This window comes from Syngnathus acus, chromosome 4, assembly GCF_901709675.1.
Source record: "Syngnathus acus chromosome 4, fSynAcu1.2, whole genome shotgun sequence".
Classification (NCBI taxonomy): Eukaryota; Metazoa; Chordata; class Actinopteri; order Syngnathiformes; family Syngnathidae; genus Syngnathus; species Syngnathus acus.
The window spans coordinates 10210329-10228412 of NC_051090.1; the positions used below are offsets into that span (position 1 = coordinate 10210329).

At 46.7% G+C, this 18084-nt stretch overlaps 1 protein-coding gene across 8 annotated transcripts in view; it reads left to right on the forward strand.

The window, feature by feature from the left end:
* Positions 1–18084, forward strand: part of ptprfa (protein tyrosine phosphatase receptor type Fa) — a 28133-nt gene that overhangs the window by 3670 nt on the left and 6379 nt on the right. For 3 of the 8 annotated variants that reach the window (XM_037250299.1, XM_037250297.1, XM_037250298.1), the window contains exons 4-18: positions 3810–3958; positions 4030–4175; positions 5728–5869; positions 7274–7462; positions 9167–9277; positions 11283–11552; positions 11620–12201; positions 12294–12430; positions 12553–12697; positions 13143–13460; positions 13777–13970; positions 15914–16031; positions 16425–17006; positions 17510–17607; positions 17690–17946. In XM_037250299.1, coding sequence (XP_037106194.1) covers positions 3865–3958; positions 4030–4175; positions 5728–5869; positions 7274–7462; positions 9167–9277; positions 11283–11552; positions 11620–12201; positions 12294–12430; positions 12553–12697; positions 13143–13460; positions 13777–13970; positions 15914–16031; positions 16425–17006; positions 17510–17607; positions 17690–17946 — 3383 coding nt within the window. In that variant the 5' untranslated portion in view covers positions 3810–3864. Of the gene's footprint in view, positions 1–1806; positions 2225–2839; positions 2904–3809; positions 3959–4029; positions 4176–5727; positions 5870–7273; positions 7463–8467; positions 8486–9166; positions 9278–9973; positions 9986–11282; positions 11553–11619; positions 12202–12293; positions 12431–12552; positions 12698–13142; positions 13461–13776; positions 13971–14660; positions 15451–15913; positions 16032–16424; positions 17007–17509; positions 17608–17689; positions 17947–18084 lie in introns of those variants that run through there. The other 5 variants (XM_037250294.1, XM_037250295.1, XM_037250296.1 and 2 more) reach the window with 5 other exon arrangements.

The window sequence follows — 18084 nt, forward strand, 5'->3', positions numbered from 1 at the left end:
GTCTGAAGTGTCAAATACGTATAAAAATGGTTTTATAGCGTTTGGACGCCTACCGATCGTGAATGTGGCGTTTAGGCAAATGATTAAGGACAAAAGTATTACGACACCAATAGGAAGTGACAAAACGGTGGACAAATGAATTGGGACACTTTTGGGAACCTAAAACTAAAATGTAGATTTTGGACAGAATTTTGAGGGCACCCATGGAAGGGAAACATGACAACAATGTGGATTTGGGATGCACGCTAATGATCGTGAGTTTGGCTAAATTGTTGTACTTTGGTAAAGGGTCTTAGCTGGGCGTCTCGCTCAGTGTGTCCGTCTTACATCTCTCTGATCAGAAGTTCTCTTTAACGAGCTCTCTTGAGGGCCTCGACAGAGAACACTTTCATCTTTTTATGGCCGTTGGAGTCAGCAGATTTTTCTTCTTTTTCTTCTTCGTCTTCGTTTACCGCTCTGCTGTGAAATTGTGACAGGTGCAGGACAGAACAAACTATGCTTGAAGATTGACTCCCCTCGTGTGACGCCTCAAACAATTAAACAAGAAAAACGAGACTAAGAAAAGCCTTTTGAGTTAATGTTGTTGCCAATATGTGGGGGGTTGCTGTTTAGCATTCAAAATCAACAGGAATCTTGCACTTACGTAATACCCTGGATAGTCAGAAGGGTGTGTGTGGGCGTGCGTGTGTGCGTGCATGTGTGTGTGTGTGTGTGTGTGTGTGAGAGAGAGAAGGGAGAACAAGAGAAAGAGAGAGAGAGAAGGTCGTGAAAATGTAGCAGCTTTTTGACCAGTGGGAAGAAGACCAGCACTGTGCTGACGCTGCACTTCAATACCTATAGGGACAGTATGCACACGCACACACGCAGACAAATATATCTATGGAAATATTTGTTGATCTTACATGAACTTTAGACCAGGCAAAAGCTTTTTTACCCCCCAGGTAGTGACGAAGGAAGGGTTTTGAGAAGTTGCCGGTGGTGTGTGTTAGTGTGTGTGTGCACGCGTGTGTGTGTGCGCGTGTGCGTGCCTGTCTAGGGTGGGGGTGCTATCCATTTCAGCAACACAAAGACTTTTTTTTTGCCTCCTAAAGGCAACCATCTCGCCTTTCTGCTGCACATGAATCACTGCAGTAAACATGAACTCACACAGGGTCAAAAGTCACATGACGCCAACACAAAAGCGGGCATGGCCACCCCCTGGTGGGCGTGACTGCATCCTGCCCCCCCCCATGCCCCCATGGAATCTCGTGTTACTGTCCTACTGGAGGCGCTCGCGTCTCGTGTAGCGTTGGGTTCAGGACCCAAAGTTCATGACCCCTAGGAGCCACGACAGTTGTTGAATCCGGCCTGCGAAAGAATACTTGGGTCCCGCTGAGCTGGTGCACTCGCGTTAGACTTTTTGTCGGCGCGACTTGCGTACACTTGCGATCGACAATGAGGCACTCGAACGTTGCTACGCCAGAGGGCCGTCATTGTCAACAATTTTTGGATGTTCTTCCGAAACCTCTGAATTGACTTTACAGCGACTTAAACTTAGGAACTTTTTTGCAATTTTCTGTGCATCACAAAGTGAGTGAGCTTTTGACGACTTGCTTTAGGCAAAGACCCTCATGTACGCTCACACCTGGGCTGTTTCCCAACAAACACTCCTCTTCTTCCTCCTCTTCCTTGTCTGCTCCAGTCCCACCGGAGGGAGGAGCCACTCTCACATGGCCCATACCTCGAGCAAATTTCCCACCCTAGTCCCGCACCCCAATTGATCTCCCCCCCCCCCCGGGCTGGAAACCCGACACCCATGACATCAGCCACACTCCGGAGACGTGGGCAGCTTCCCAGCAAACGATCTCTGCTGGCGGATAGATCACGGCTCCGCAATCGGCTGCCACCTGTGGGTGACCCTGCTGAAATTCCCCCACAGTAGCCCCCCCCCCTAAAAAAAGATACATCCAACAACACCCCTAGGCTCCACGCTGAGCAGCCAGAAGGAGGAGCATTTCTCAGGGCTTTGCGAGAAAATTCATCCAAGGCTGCCAGCATTCTGGATACTCAGGAAATTCGTCATCGTCCTCGTTCTCTGGAGGACTTCTTCATCTTCTTCATCCTCTGGAAAGTCGTCTTCATCCCTTGGATAACTATTTAATCCTTTGGACCTCACAAGTCAGGAGAGTCTTGTCTTTTTCTTCTTTGCCTGGAAAGTTTTCTGCGTCCATTCAGTGTGCTGCAGGTGAGACACCTGCTTGCACATCATGTTGCTTGTGCTCATTGAATATTTTGGGGGGGGGGGGTATTGCTATTTTTAATAGTTTGTATGTGTGGTTCTATGTTTTTTATTTTATTTTGTAGTCTGAGTGTACCCTTTTGGTTTTTGCCGTGTTGAATTTTAAATTAAATAATAAAATAAAAAATTTCAAACGTCAACCACAAAAATATAACTAACATTCCACAGGATGATCTTGTTGGATTTCAAATGTAACATTTTAAAAAGTTAACCACAAAAATATATCCATGACATTCCACAGGATAATCATATAGTAAAATTCAAAATGCCATTTTTCGTCCGACGTGTATTTTCACATAAAACAATTTTATGTTAACATTTCTATTAATTCAAAACCTGGACAAAGTGTACTGTGAATGTGATGCTTGCAAGTCTGCGCCGGCTGGTAAGCTAGTAACTCCTGCCATTGTGAGTGAGTAACTGATTGAAGTGAATCAAGGAGAGCTGCTTAGTGATGATGTCCCAAAAGTTGTCAAATTTAACCAATATGGAAAGTGAAATCTTTGATATTACTGATCTGTTTTGTTTATCGTTGGCTGCTGTTGTATTCTTTAATTGCAGTTTTCCCAGAGACGTGAGAAAAAAAACTTTTTGTGCTCTCTGGCCGAGTGCCGTGTATTTTCCGGTGAGAAATCTTACACGTTGCAGAGTCCCAGGGGAAGTTTAAGTTTCACGCAGCTGGAATTACGTCTGCGAGACACAACATTCACACACACATGCACAAATGTGGACGTTCTCCATGAGTCGGTTCCCAGCGGCTGCTCGCTTACATCATTGCTCAAAGATCCGCTAATGCTAAAGCTAATTTAAGGCTTTATTTTCATAGCATTATCACTCAAACTTGAGATTTTTATTTTACACATATATGTATATATATATATATATATATACACATATATATACTATATATATATATATATATATATATATATATATAAACAGGGCAACCCTCAATAATCGGTTGACTTAAAAGTTATCAAATGTAGCAATAGTGACAAATTGGCATGACTTAGTGAAAATGACAAATTCCCAAAATGGCTCAGATGAAGACCCACGCACTCAGGCGGGTGGCGTAGGTGGCAATGGCGCCCGTAGACACGTTGGCTCCAAGACATTCACATTTAAGCGTGTTAACAGCAGGTCACCAGAGTGCAGCTGCCCGGTCAGGAAGCGTCACCTTAAGGACACTCAGAGGGCTGAGCCGCGGTCAAGCGCCGCCATGACACGTGCGCGTGTTAGCGGTAGTGGCGCCCACTCTGGAATGTGACAAAAGTGGGGCGCACTTTGCGTGTTGAGCGCGCGTGCTTGTCGAGGTTTTTGGTTCGAGTGAGGAAATTGAGCCTCCGTTTCAGCGATTGAATTTGAGGCTTTCACACTGACATCAATTATTACAAAACAGTACATTTGAGATCGTAGGCTTCCTGCTGGTAATTGGCCAGAATAAGACATTTTGAGTCAGTCATGTGACGTGATCAGTGTGAGTTTGCTGAGTTATTAACAACTTTGTGTTAATTTCCATTTCTCCCGGCAGGTTTCTCTCGACTACGACGTGACTTTTTAGCCAATCGGCAGCCGAAGTGGAGACGATGGGCATGGGCCGCATCTGTTGGTCCAACGGTGGTGCCGTTCCCCTCCTGGCGCTGTCGTTGGCCTGGCTGCTGCTGCCGTCTCGCGCCGACAGTGAGTTTGCTACATTTCGGAATGCCTAATTTACCGCACACGCCATTTCATGGCAGCGTTTGTCCTCGCAGCCATGCCGACCTTTGTCAAGTCGCCCGACGACCAGACAGGCATCTCAGGGGGTGTGGCCTCATTCGTGTGCCAGGCACTGGGCGAGCCCAAGCCGCGCATCACCTGGATGAAGAAAGGCAAGAAAGTCAGCTCACAGCGATTTGAGGTACGTGGAAAGAAAAAAAAGACCAATTAAATCAAAACAAATATAGCGTGGTCCCTCCAGTTACAAATGACTCTCTTTACAGACAATTCCTGTCATGCAATTTGTTTTTTAACCACAGTGTAGAAAAGCATCTTTCTTCTTGGTGCCGTTGGTGTTTGAAACAAGATCCCAGAAATGCGTGTGTGTTTAAGAGCTTATCACGTTCCACAAACTAAAGTTCTTTTGTGTTGCCCGAGCGTCACAACCTTTAGGAACATTTGTTAAGTTGCTACAGAACCAAAATAGATTTTTCTTTTTGGGTGAGGATGCTCGGTCCTTTCTGTGCTCGTCATTCTGCGCCCACCTGAGCGCTCTAATTGGCCGGCGGCCTTGCAGACAATCAGGAATGTTCTTCAGGAATGTTGGTGTTCTTCTTCCCGTTTTGCTGCCAAGTGAAGCCCGAAGGCCAAAGTGACGCCTCCCCGTCGGGAGGCCCGCCGCTCTCCGCCTCCCTCATTAGGGCAGGAATGCCGCGGCGGAAGTGTGAAAGCCCCTTGGCCCGACCTCCAAGTCTTTAACACCCCCAACTATTCCATTCCCGAGACCCCTTGCATACCTGATCTCCACTCGGGCGCGTCATTGGACGCAAAACTTCCTCCTCGCTAGGTGGTCCTCACTCCACGAAACACTTCCGTCTTCAGTCCCGTTGAGCAGCGGCTCCACCCGAGATGTTTATAGTCAACCCAATTTATATACTTTACTACACAATACTTTGTGACCTGTTTTTTATCTTGCAATCAACAAATACAGTAATCCCTCATTTATCGCAGATAATTGGTTCCGAAAACCATCCACGATAAGTGAAATCCGCGAAATACGGGCACCAACAAGAACCAGCTCAGTGGCCTAGTGGTAGAGTGTCCGCCCTGAGACTGGAAGGTTGTGGGTTCAAACCCCGGCCGGGTCATACCAAAGACTATAAAAATGGGACCCATTACCTCCCTGCTTGGCACTCAGCATTAAGGGTTGGAATTGGGGGGTTAGATCACCAACTGATTCCCGAGCGCGGCACCGCTGCTGCTCACTGCTCCCCTCTCCCCCAGGGGATGGATTAAAATCACACGGGGATGGGTTAAATGCAGAGGACAAATTTCACCACACCCAGGTGTGTGTGTGACGATCATTGGGACTTTAATCTTTAATCTTTTTTACTGGGCAGGCTTGTTTCCTCAATTTAGAAGTTTTATTTTGACTTTTAAATGTTTTTTTAATTTGGAAAAAAAATCCGCGATGTAGTGAAGCCGCGATAAACGAAACGCAAACTAGCGAGGGATCACTGTATTCTTAAAAAAAAAAAGAAAATCATAAAAAGTGAACTAAAACAAAGTTTTCACAAAATTAAAATATATAAAAACTCAAAACCCTGCTTTAAAAACTAATTAAAACTAAGTGAAAAAGTCAAAGTGAAATAAAAACTATGATGAAGTAAACAACTTTTACCATGACAATTTTTGACCAAAGTCGCGTTGACTAGCGAGGCTGACACGGTGGCGTCTGTCTTCCATTCGTGCAGGTGATTGAGTTTGACAACGGCTCGGGTTCGGTTTTGCGAATCCAGCCGCTTAGGACGAACCGCGACGAGGCGATTTACGAGTGCACCGCTGCCAACAGCTTGGGGGAGATCAACGTCAGCGCCAAACTCACCGTCCTAGAAGGTAAGGGTAGTAATCTTGACCCCCCCTTCAGAAGAAGGGAAAGGGACAGGTCAACATTTCTATGTCAGTGCTATTATTACAGAACAGCGATCTGGTAAATCGTGCGGCCTTGCTAGGTGGCACATAGTCAAAAAAAGTAAGCCAGAGCTAAGCTCAGTGGCCCCAGTGAGGTGCCTAGGTGTGCACCTGTTCTCAGTTTTCTGCACAGACGTGACCCGCCAAGCATAACTTGGGCTGCGCGCACGAATATTTTCATGCATGTTTGCACGCCCGTTGCAACAAGGTCACCACATGCATTTCCTTACTTGAGATGAAATTTTATTTTTATATATCCCCAAGACAGCTGGGATAGGCTTTAGTTCATCTCATTACTTCATGTAGTACATATGCATGTTTTTTTTTTTAGTTTATTTTTTAGCATACCATTTTAATTTATAGTTGCATGTATGATTCGATATCTTTACAATTTTTTTTTTATTTCTATTGTATGTTATTTTCTTAATTTGTTATATCTTAACTTGTTTTTTAAAACTCGCTCACGCCTACTACTAAATTTTACTTACCTCTCTATCATACCGTTATATTTACATTGTTATTATGCCATTCTATCATTTTAAAATAGATTCATTTTTTGCCGTTTTATTTTCATATTGTGCATTTTTACTTTTCGTGTACTTTCACACCACAGCGTACAGAACCCACAAGCATACAACATATGTTTTCGGAAAGTGCGATGGAATCTGGTGCCGAAACTCCTCTAAATTCCTTCCCCTCCATCCCCCCTCTGTCACTTTTGTTTGGCTGCCTGATCAGGTTGCGGATGTGCTCGCCTCAACGGTGGGCGCATCATGTTCACACTTTGTTCGCGACGTGTTTTGAAACCGGAGTGGCTCTCAAATCTGTGCTGGAATCTCTGCTAAGGAAAAGAGTAGCAAGATTACGAACACGTCACACTGCTGCAAAACAAAAAAACACACCAATGTGCCTTTTTAATAAGAATGTCTTTCCTCTAGCTTCTGATTGGCTCACAAGTTTGTAATCATATCAAGCTCAGTACTATTATCCTGTGCGCTCATACACAGTGAACATAAATATGTACATACCGTAATTTTCGGACTATAAGTCGCGGTTTTTTTTTCATAGTTTGGGTGGGGGGGCGACTTATACTCAGGAGCGATTTATATACATATATATGGGGTTTTTTCACTTTTTTGGGCATTTTATGGCTGGTGCGACTTATACTCCGGTGCGACTTATAGTCCGAAAATTACGGTACTACATATACAGCTCATATACAGGTCTCGCTTTATCACACCCTTGCTATACCACGGAATTTTTTTTTTTTTCCGGTATGCAGGCAAATCTGGGTTTCACTGTATTTTAAAGGATGTTTTGTTGTGTCAGAGGAGCAGATCCCTCACGGCTTCCCGAGCATTGACATGGGTCCTCAGCTGAAGGTGGTGGAGAGGACGCGCACGGCCACCATGTTGTGTGCCGCCAGCGGAAACCCAGACCCTGAGATATTCTGGCTGAAAGACTTCCTACCCGTCGAGATCGAAAGCAGCAACGGACGCATCAAGCAGCTACGCTCAGGTACGCACAACATGGCCACGGCATTTCAACAGTCAACATGGCTGCCACTTGAACCTGCAACATGGCAGAAAACAAGATCGCTGGAAGGCCTCCACCAACACAAACACACCTGTGCCCCTGACTCGCTAATGCTGATGCTAATGCAGTATGCTGTTCCACTGCCTCCCTCTTGAAGCAAACATTGTGAAAAGATAATAAAGTACTATTATTTTTCACAAGGACACCCCATAAATCTGTCACTTGACGCCACAATGTCATGGCAGATCTCGTTCGTCTGCCTGCCCGGTCCTCCGGGATCTTGGAGAGCTGCTGATGGCTAAATGGGGCCACACAGCTTCCAGGGCCCTTCTTTGTCTTGGGACTTGGTTTACTATCCAGATGGATGACATCTGCATAGTGACCATACCTCTACATGTCTTTGACTCATTTAACAGACTTTTAGTGTGCTACTGTTAGCAATTTAGCTTGTTTAGCGTTCCACAAGTCTAGCTAAGAAAGCACTCAACTCTAAACACAAAGCCATCGTACATGACTAAGTGTAAATTAATTCAAACTAGTTTTTATTCATGATCAGTTAGCTCAAGGGTTAGGGTCACGCAGGGTTACGTTGGATGCAGTCATTTCCTTGCTAGAGTGTAGCCAAGATTTTGTTTGTAAGTAAGCTAGTCTTTAACTTGAGGCTATCTTAAAGTGAGATAAGTGTGGGTAAGACTGGCTAGCTAAGTAGCTTGTAGCTATTAGCAACTGATGTGTACCGTAGGAAAACTGTAAACGTCAGTTGAGAACAGGGTGTAGCATTTAAATAAGCACCTGTGGAAAATGATAGTGTGTAAATGAAAACATTGGAGGAGAGCACTTAATAACAGCTTAGTAAAACAAAAAATCCTATTATGTACTTACTCTAACCGCACATTAAGAGTAACAGTCTTGTTGTGTTGTCTCCTTCCTCCTCTGACTAATGAAAACTTTTTTCTGGTCTTATTTGCATTGACTTTACCTCACCAGGTGGTACACCGATCAGAGGTAAGAATGCTAGACTTCAGGAACCCTCCCGAAACCGCCTCCTGAACACCTCAAAATCACCAAACCTCATCCACCTCCACTTTATCATCATCATTCCCATTTGTCCTCCAAAACTCAATGCTTCTTCTCAAAAGAACACTCAAAAGCAATAGTGTTCTTTTGTGTCTGTTTATTTGAATGGAAACAGAATGCTAGCGCGACTCCTTTGTGTCCGCTTGCCAAACATTCTACCACTAAGTTCTCAAAAATATTCACGACGTGGACACGAGAAGCAGCCACCAACACAGGAATTGTCGGCAACATCCACTTTGCCCCCAGACTGAGTTGCATTCATGCATTTGGAGTAAATTGCATCGCAATTAGAGTGAATCATATTGTCATTGGAGCTAAGGGTAATACAATTGTATTGAATCGTCTCGTACTTTGAGTTAATGGTATCACAATTTGAGTTAAATGTTCTATACTAGGAGCAATTAGAGTGAGTCATTTTGTAATTGGATCGTCTCGTATCATCATGAATCGTATGTGTAGTAAACAGTCTTCATGGACTCAAAGAACAGAGCCACTATACTAAAATGTGCTAACTGCTGCTGGTACTAGAAGAATATGAACTCCCCGTCACGCTTGTGTGGTCGCTAAGTAGAAAATGACTTTGATGTGACCTTCGACATGCATCCGCAGGCGCTCTTCAGATTGAGAACAGCGAGGAATCAGACCAGGGCAAGTACGAATGTGTGGCCGTCAACTCAGCAGGGACCAGATACTCGGCTCCGGCGAACCTCTACGTACGAGGTAAAACCAGGAGGACCTCCGCCAAGGCTGCCTAACTCTTCGTGCCAGGACTTCCTGCTTTGGCATGTCCAACCTTGTCTGGAGCTTTCTCCGCTGGTTTCATCCGTCGTCTTCATTTAAGTTGTGTTCAAATGATTGTTCACCATGCTAGCCACCGGCTAGCTAGAAGTACAGCCACCGTATGGAAATATGTGTTTGTTGTTAATAGGTTTGTCTTCCGTCTGTTTGTTTTCCCATCCATCCATCCATCCATCCATCCATCCATCCATCCATCCATCCATCCATCCATCCATCCATCCATCCATCCATCCATCCATCCATCCATTCATTCATTCATGCATTCATCCGCATTCATTCTTGGGCGTTTGTGTCTCTGTCTGTGTCGTGTGCATAATGTTGAATGTAACTATGATGCCAAGTAGGCATTTTAATGAAACACGAAACAATGATGATGTTTTAACATGATCAGGCTTCTGTGTGTGTGTATGTGTGTGTGTGTGTGTGTGTGCGTGCGTGCATGCGCGAGTGTGTGTGCGAGTGTCTGTTGAAGGATATTTTGGGCAAGTTTTACTCTTCTCTGTTTTTCCTTGTCTCCCTCCTCCTGGCTTCCCTTCTCTCTTGTTGTTGTCGTGGTTGTCGTCTGCCCCTGCGTCACCATCCCCATCACACAAAACCCAAACACTGCAAACACTGCAGACCAGCGAGAAGGTTTGTTTCTGCACTCGTCCTGGACACGGAGGTGCGCTGGACAGGAGCCAGGCAGCGTTGGCGTATCGCCATGCGCCTCAGGCCCGTCCCGGCCTCTCCCCTCGCAGCCCCCCCCCCCCTCCCCTGACCCCAGCCTGCACCCCAAGACCACACCTGTTCCCCCATTCGCTGCTACTGCTTTGCCTGTTGATGCCTGCACTTGGCTTTTTTCCACATTTCATGAAATCAAAACAGGTCATTTACATTCAGTTATTTTTTTTAAAGTCGCAATGAAGCATGAAAGCAAAGTCTGACTTCACCAACAACAGCACATTGTCCGTCATCAAATAACATTATCGAGCAGGTAAAGTAAAATATAATTGAGATATAATTACTTACTAATTGTTCAGTTGAAAAAATATAATTGATGGAAAATTATGGATGGAGGTACTAGAGAATGTTATTAAAAACATTATTAACTCAAGTAAAATAATAAATATACAACAAGTAAGGTTTTAAAAATCCACTTAAGTATAATATATATTTATATATATATATATATTTGCCCAAACATTAACTGACTTTAATCAAATAAGTCTTATTCTTTCTTGTGCGGCCGAGTACTAAATGATCCACGGACCGGAATGGTCCACGGCCCGGCGGTTAGGGACCACTGAAATTAGGGGGATAAGCTACATCAATGAGAGGAAAATATTTTTATTTACTTATCGATATTGATATGATTATATTAAAAGAAGAAATGTTAATTGGATTTTAAAATTTAAGAACTAACAAAAATAATTCAGTAAATAATTGAACGAAAAAAAATCCTGTGTTTCCACATGAAACAATGTTAAGATAAACATTATTGTACTACAATGTTAAATATTATTATTTATAAAATATTTATTTTAGAAAAATGATACAAAAATTCTGAAATTTTATCAGTAAAAATAAAATAAAAAATCTCAAAAGTAAGACAAAATGTATTAGTTGATTACTAAGTAAAATAATGAACAAAAAAAATCCTGCTAATTTGCAAGCCCTACCCACCTTGCATGACTCGGCCCCACCCTTTCTGTCCCATCTCTTACAACCACCACCATCCCCCCGTTCTTTAGTCTTTTTGCCCTCTGGCATGTCTCCAGGCTTGTTTTCGTTAATGGAGAGCTCAGGCACCCAATTTCTGAGTCAATACAGCAGTTTGACTCATTGATCAGGGTGATTCAAAACTTCAAGTCCAGCTCACGTGCTAATGTCTTTCTCTCTGAGCACCGTCCTCTGATGGCACGTCTCATCCTCAATCCTCCTCATGCAGTTCGTCGCGTGCCACCCCGTTTCTCCATCCCGCCGTCCCACCACGAGGTGATGCCCGGTGGCAGCGTGAACTTGACATGTGTGGCGGTGGGCGCGCCCATGCCCTACGTCAAGTGGATGAGCGGCGAGGCCGAGCTGACCCGCGAGGACGAGATGCCCATTGGACGCAATGTGCTAGAGCTGGCCAACGTCCGCCAGTCTGCCAACTACACGTGCGTGGCCATCTCTTCGCTGGGCGTGATCCAAACCACGGCGCAGATTACTGTCAAAGGTAGAACCAAGGCTATAAGTGTTTGGGGGGTTATTTTCCACCAATATTTTTTGTTTTCTCCCAACAGCCCTACCCAAGCCCCCTACCTCCCTCATGGTGACCGAGACCACCGCCACTAGCGTCACTCTAACGTGGGACTCGGGCACCCCGGAGCCTGTGTCCTATTATGTGATCCAGTACCGAGCTAAGGCATCTGACAACGGCTTCCAGGAGGTGGACGGCGTGGCCACCACCCGCTACAGCATCGGGGGTCTCAGCCCTTTCTCCCAATACGACTTTCGAGTGATGGCGGTCAATAACGTGGGCCGCGGGCCACCGGGGGTCGTGGTGGACACACGCACCAGCGAGCAGGCGCCTTCCTCGCCTCCTCTCCGTGTCCAGACCCGGATGCTGAGTCCCACCACCGTGCTGGTCCAGTGGGAGCCCCCCGAGGAGGCTAACGGGCAAATCCAAGGGTACCGGGTCTACTACAGCGCCAACCCCCAGGAGCCCCTCGGTGCCTGGAACAAACACAACACGGACGACAGCCAGCTGACCACCGTGGGCGGACTTGTCCCAGACGTCACCTATGGATTCAGGGTGCTCGCCTTCACCTCAGTGGGTGACGGACCTCCATCTGATGTCCTGCTCGTCAAGATGCAGCAAGGGGGTGAGTGTCTCGTGAGCGTCTTTATTTATTACTGTTGTGCACCTTTTCACGCCTTCATAAATCCAACGCGTTTATTCTTACTACTTCTTCAGTTCCTGGTCAGCCGTCGGATTTGGAGGCCGAAGCTGAGCTGGACTCTCGCATCATGCTGTCTTGGCTGTGGCCCGTCCAGGACCAGGTCGTCGGGTATGAGGTGCGCTACTGGGAGGCCAACGACCCTCAAGAGAAGGTAGATGGATGGCCTTTAGAGTCATCTTTACCATTTCGGCCCAGAGTTTGCCTAAACCTGCTAAGAAAAAAAGTTCCAAGATGGTGGACATCTGACGATCCATGCCGATTGTGCTCCGGCAGCGCAGCGTGACCTTTGAGCCCGCCGGGTCGTACGCCGTGGACGGTTTGAAAGCTGACACTGTCTACGTGTTCACGCTGGCCGCCAGATCTGAGACGGGATTAGGGGTTTTCACGAGACCCATCGAGTGCAGGACCGCTCGATCAAGTAAGTGCCAAATGTGTTTTTAGGTCTTGTGTGGTGGAAGTTCCTCTAGATCCATGATAGATTAGCATCCTGTTGACTGGACAAAAGACCAGTTACCCAGATTCCTCAAGAGTAAAACAAGGGGCCAAAATGTTCCTCTGGATCTGAGATTGAAGACAGGTTAGCAAAATGTTCTTCCGGATTTGTTGTAGGTTAGGATGCCACAAGCTTTTTTTAAAACTCACTGGACTCTAAAAGACCAAAGGCAAGGAGAGACAACTATTTAGCCGCTAAAATCTCACTGGACTCTGAAAGACCCAAGTTAAGGTTCCTCTGGATCCTTGTACCGTCATCTCCGGCTGGTCCTCGCTCCCCCGCCGCATTGTGTGTTTGCGCCATTTCACCATGTGTGCATACTTTTGTGTGTTTTCATGTTAGCGTGTCGTCTTCCATGTGTTCCCATCAGCCCCCTCGGTGCCCCCCCAGGACGTCCGCTTGCTCAGCCTGAGCTCCACAAGCATCCAAGTCAATTGGGCACCACCGCCCACTTCCACCGACGGCCCCTATGATGCTGCCGCCATAACCGGCTACTCGCTTGCCTACCGTGCATTGGGCAGGGAGGATGCACAGCGCCACCTGGTGTCTGGCATTGGTGCCGACGTGCACAGTTATGCGCTGGAGGGTCTGGAAAAGTGGACGGAATATTCCGTGTGGGTGCGAGCGCTGACCGACGTCGGGCCTGGACCAGAGAGTCCGCCGGCCCGTGCCAGGACGCAGGAAGACGGTACGTGGACGGAAGGACGCCGCCGGGAAGTCGGAAGACTTTCTTACGTCGTGCTCGAAAGAAGAACACTTGTGGTCTTTTGAATTTGAATTTTTTGAAGATTTTCAGAGATGCTGATGCTGCTGATGTTTACTTTATTAATTTAGTTTCATTTTGGTAAGGAAATAGTCAATAGATTTGATTGAACACATTTAACATTTGAAACTAAAAATGTGTATATTAATTAATTAGCTAACTGTAAGTAAACACATTGCTTTACCTTTCAGTTTAAAACGTGTTTAATGTATTTGTTATTTTTATCGTTGTGGTTGTTCAGTGCCCGAAGCGCCGCCCAGAAAGGTGGAGGCGGACGCCATTAATGCCACGGCGGTTCGGGTGAGCTGGAAGCCGCCCCTGTCCATCAAGCAGAATGGCCATGTGCGAGGCTACCAGATCATCTACTCCAGGATGGAGCGAGGCGAGCCTCACGGACAGCCCCTCATCGTGGACGTCGCCCAGCCCGACGCGCAGGTCCTCCGTCCTCGCTTGCCTTTGACTTCCTCTCACTCACAAACACTCGCCTTTCTCTTCCCGCTTGATTTTCATTCACTTTGACCGCCCTTCAAAATGACACAAAAGTATTGGGACAACTGCCTGTCGGTGTTGGACAAAAGTATTGGGAAAGGGAGAGGAAACTGAAGAAAATGTGGAGTTCATACAAAAATATTGGGACATTCACGGCGAGTGGGAAGTGAAGAGAAATGGCGAGAAGCTTTAGCATATTGAATGTATTCTAAATATGCAGTCAAGGAGACACAATTAGTCTCCTGTTGTCTACCCCTTGGGGCAAGTGGAAGTATGGGACATAAATCTTGTCCTGCTGCCACAAAATACATTCAAACAAAATAGAAGAAAAGAAGTGAAAAGCAAAAAGAGCAAAGTTGCTCCATCAAGTCCCTGGTAACAAACCGCGTGCAAAACAAGAAGATTAACTCGGACTTTCCCACTCTCCTTTTTCTTTTTTGGCAAAGCGGATAAGAATCAGCCTGCATGAGGGAAATGGAACGTGGCCTGGGGGTGCCAGAAGGAGGTGGAGGAGGGAGCGCGAGACACGCACAGACGTGTCCACGCGCACCCGAACATTCTGACTCAACTCATTTTTGTCTGAGGCCACGCAGTGCGTCTCCTCTGAGACAACATTCGGCAAACAATCAAATCCTTATACGGTGTGTAATGTCACACCTGGAACGTCCCTCGGGATTCACAAAGCATCTACCTGTCTATCTGTAGTGTGCTGTTATTGAAGCCACCTCGGTAACCCACAAAGTGTGGAACAAAGCTTCATAATTTTCGATTTGGTCGACACAAAGTCAAAATAATGAGCATACTTAATTTCGAAAGCGCCAATCTTTCGGACGCCTTCCTCCATCGCTGTCCATGGTGGTCAATGCGCTGAAAAAAGTACTGTCACGTTTCAATCCTTCCACCTTATCTCAGCATCTTCTTGCTCTCGCTTTCGTTTGGACACGCTCAGTGCGAAGCGTCGGTCATCTGACCAGTTTGTTTTGTTTTTGCTAGCGAGAGCCAGCAGCTTGACGGTGACCGATTTTATCTCATCATTCCACGCTCATGCTCCGTCGCCATCTTAACAGCGTGAAAGGTTCACGCAGTCAATCGTTAATCGGATTGCATTTATCTGAGTATAGTGCATGTTATACATTAGCTTATTAGCATTTTTTGGCAGAGGTGCGGCGAGCCCTGCACTGTAATGCCGAGCAGATGTGGTGCGTGTGTGTAAGGTGAAGTGGAAATCTGCGTTGGCTCCCATCAGCGTCATTGTCAGCATCAGCACAGCCAGGGGACGCCACTAAACTTATCAGGCTGAGGCCGTCAGACAGGTCCCCGGAGAGACACCCACGGCAGCCGCACGCATCGCAACGTCTTGGCTTGGATTTCGCGGCTCGTCGGCATGAGACGGGAAGGCTGCAAATCGGCTGCGACGCTCCTCCAGGTGAACAAAACAAAACGCGGCCGAGACCACCGGCGGAACGTTCTGCTCCAGCGCCGGCTGCCATCTTACTGTGACCTCACCTGCCTCCTCTTTCAACGCACCTGCATTCGCTGGACTTCAAATGCTCCTTGAACAAAAATGACTTTTTTCTTTTTTTTCTTTCAAGCTTGAGGTTTTCAGTGTTGGAGTCTTGCACAACACTAACAAAATTCCTGTGATATTGATGTCTTCGCCAGCCTGGTGGCCAAACAGCTCTTCCATCAGTTTTGCTCTTCTTGGTGGTATCCAGGGATGCTCAGTGTTGAAAAAAAACTCAGGGATTTCAATTGGATCATTCATACTGCTTATAATGTCTTTTCATTTTTTTTAAATAATCAACAAATCACATTAAAGATATTTTTCATTTTCATTTCTTTATTTAAAAACAACACATTTTGTTCACTTCCATTTACTTTCTCGACAGGAAGCCATCTTGACGGGCCTGCTGCCGGAGACCAGCTACTCGCTGACGGTGGCGGCGTACACCACCAAGGGGGACGGCGCCCACAGCAAAGCCCGGCTGGTCACCACCACGGGTGCAGGTGTGCTGCCCACTGTCTGACACAAAATATATCACATGAACAGGAAAATATCAATACTTTATGATGGAGATTGAAGATCATCTACTTTTTCATGTTCACATATGTGCAAATCCTCTTATTATTTTATATAAACATAACTGCTCAATCATAACACGGATACAGCACCCAGAGCTTTGTAACCTCCCAATACACATAGGCGCAGACGGCAAACACAACACACACACACACATGCCTCGTGTACTGGCCGCCATTAAGCAACCCAAGATCTTGCCAATAAAGAACCAACTGTTACGCCACATCTTTGTTTACCTTGCTCAACGACAGACATCTCAAACAACACGCAACAAGATGTTGAGGGTTGTTCGGCTGCATTTCCTTGTCATTTCCCGACAGTTCCCGGCAGGCCCACCATGATGATCAGCACTACAATCGGCAACACGGCGCTGATCCAATGGCAGCCGCCCAAGGAAATGGTGGGTGAGCACACGGGCTACCGGCTGCAGTACAAGCGGGTCGAGGAGGACGCCTTCGCCGTCAGAGACTTCCGCAAGACCGACGACCACTTCACTGTCACGGGCCTCCACAAAGGGGCCACCTACATCTTCAAACTGTGCGCCAATAACCGAGCGGGCAACGGCGAAGAGTACGTGAAAGAGATTAGTACCCCCGAGGATGCCCCCACCAGCTACCCGCTCAATCTGAGCGTGGTGGGCCTGACCGCCACTGCCACCCGGCTGACCTGGGAGCCGCCCCCACCGGCTGAGCGCAATGGGAAGATCGTCAAGTACGTGGTGGTGTACCGCGACATCAACAGCCAGAACGAGAGCTCCGACGCCACGGCGGAAACGCACGTGACCCTGAACGGCCTGCAGCCGGACACCACCTACGACATCCGCGTACGGGCCTTCACCGCAAAAGGCGGCGGACCGCTCAGCCCCAGCATACAGAGCAGGACCATGTCCACCGCAATGCCAGGTCAGCGCAATGCAACTGTTCCTATTCTACCACACAAGCAACATGGTTCTTGATTTGTTCCGGACTGGGATTGCGACTATTTTTGGACTTGGATACTGACTTGGTTTTCAAATTTGTTCAAGACTGGCTCTTGACTTGATTTTTTTGACCTGCCTTTTGACTCATTCTTGCCTTAAATTTTTTCCCCCACTTAATTCTTGACAAGTTGTTGACTTATTTTTGACCTGGTTTTAAACTGGTTCCGGGCTAGGTTTTAACCTGGTTCTTGACTGCTTATTGACATAATCCTTGACAGTTTTTTTAACGTGTTTTTTACTGACTTGCTCCCTGACTTGGTTTCTGACCTCGTGCTTAACTTATTTTTGGACTTTGTTCTTGACTTGGCTCTTCACTTGATTTTCTGACTGGCTCCAGACATGGAAGTAAATGCAGCTAAGCAACAGCAAAATGTCTCAAGTGTTTTGAACGAATGAAAACTTTCAACCCTACAAATGTTCCCTCAGTGTTCACCAAGAACTTTGGAGTCAAGGCAGTCACGAGAACGTCCGTGCTGCTGACTTGGGATGTTCCTGAGATCTTTGAGTCCGAGGTTCCCCTCAAGGTAGGTTCCCTCCAAAGTGTCCACTCGCAGTACAGTAGCGGCATTGATGTGATCACAGCGGCGATGATGTCATCCTGGGCAGATCCTCTACAACCAGCAGAGCGTGGAGGTGCACGGCCAACTCAAGAGGAAGCTCATCACGCAGCTCACACCCGACACAGAATACTCTTTTGTGCTAATGAGCCGGGGGAACAGCGCCGGCGGCCTCCAGCAGCAGGTCTCCATCCGGACCGCTCCTGACCTGCTCCTGAACAAGCCTTCAGAGTCTCCGCAGGACGTGGAGGAGGGTGGGAAAGTCATGCTGCGGCTGCCCCAGGTCCCACCAGGAACCGCATTTAGGTCTGGTTGTCCTCCATACTCAACATTTTCAGACATTTTAATCTAAAATGACATGCATGCGTTCTGAAAGTCTAGTATGTTATGTAGGTTACATATCTATGTTCCAGATGCACGCTATAATGTAGTTGACAAACGTAA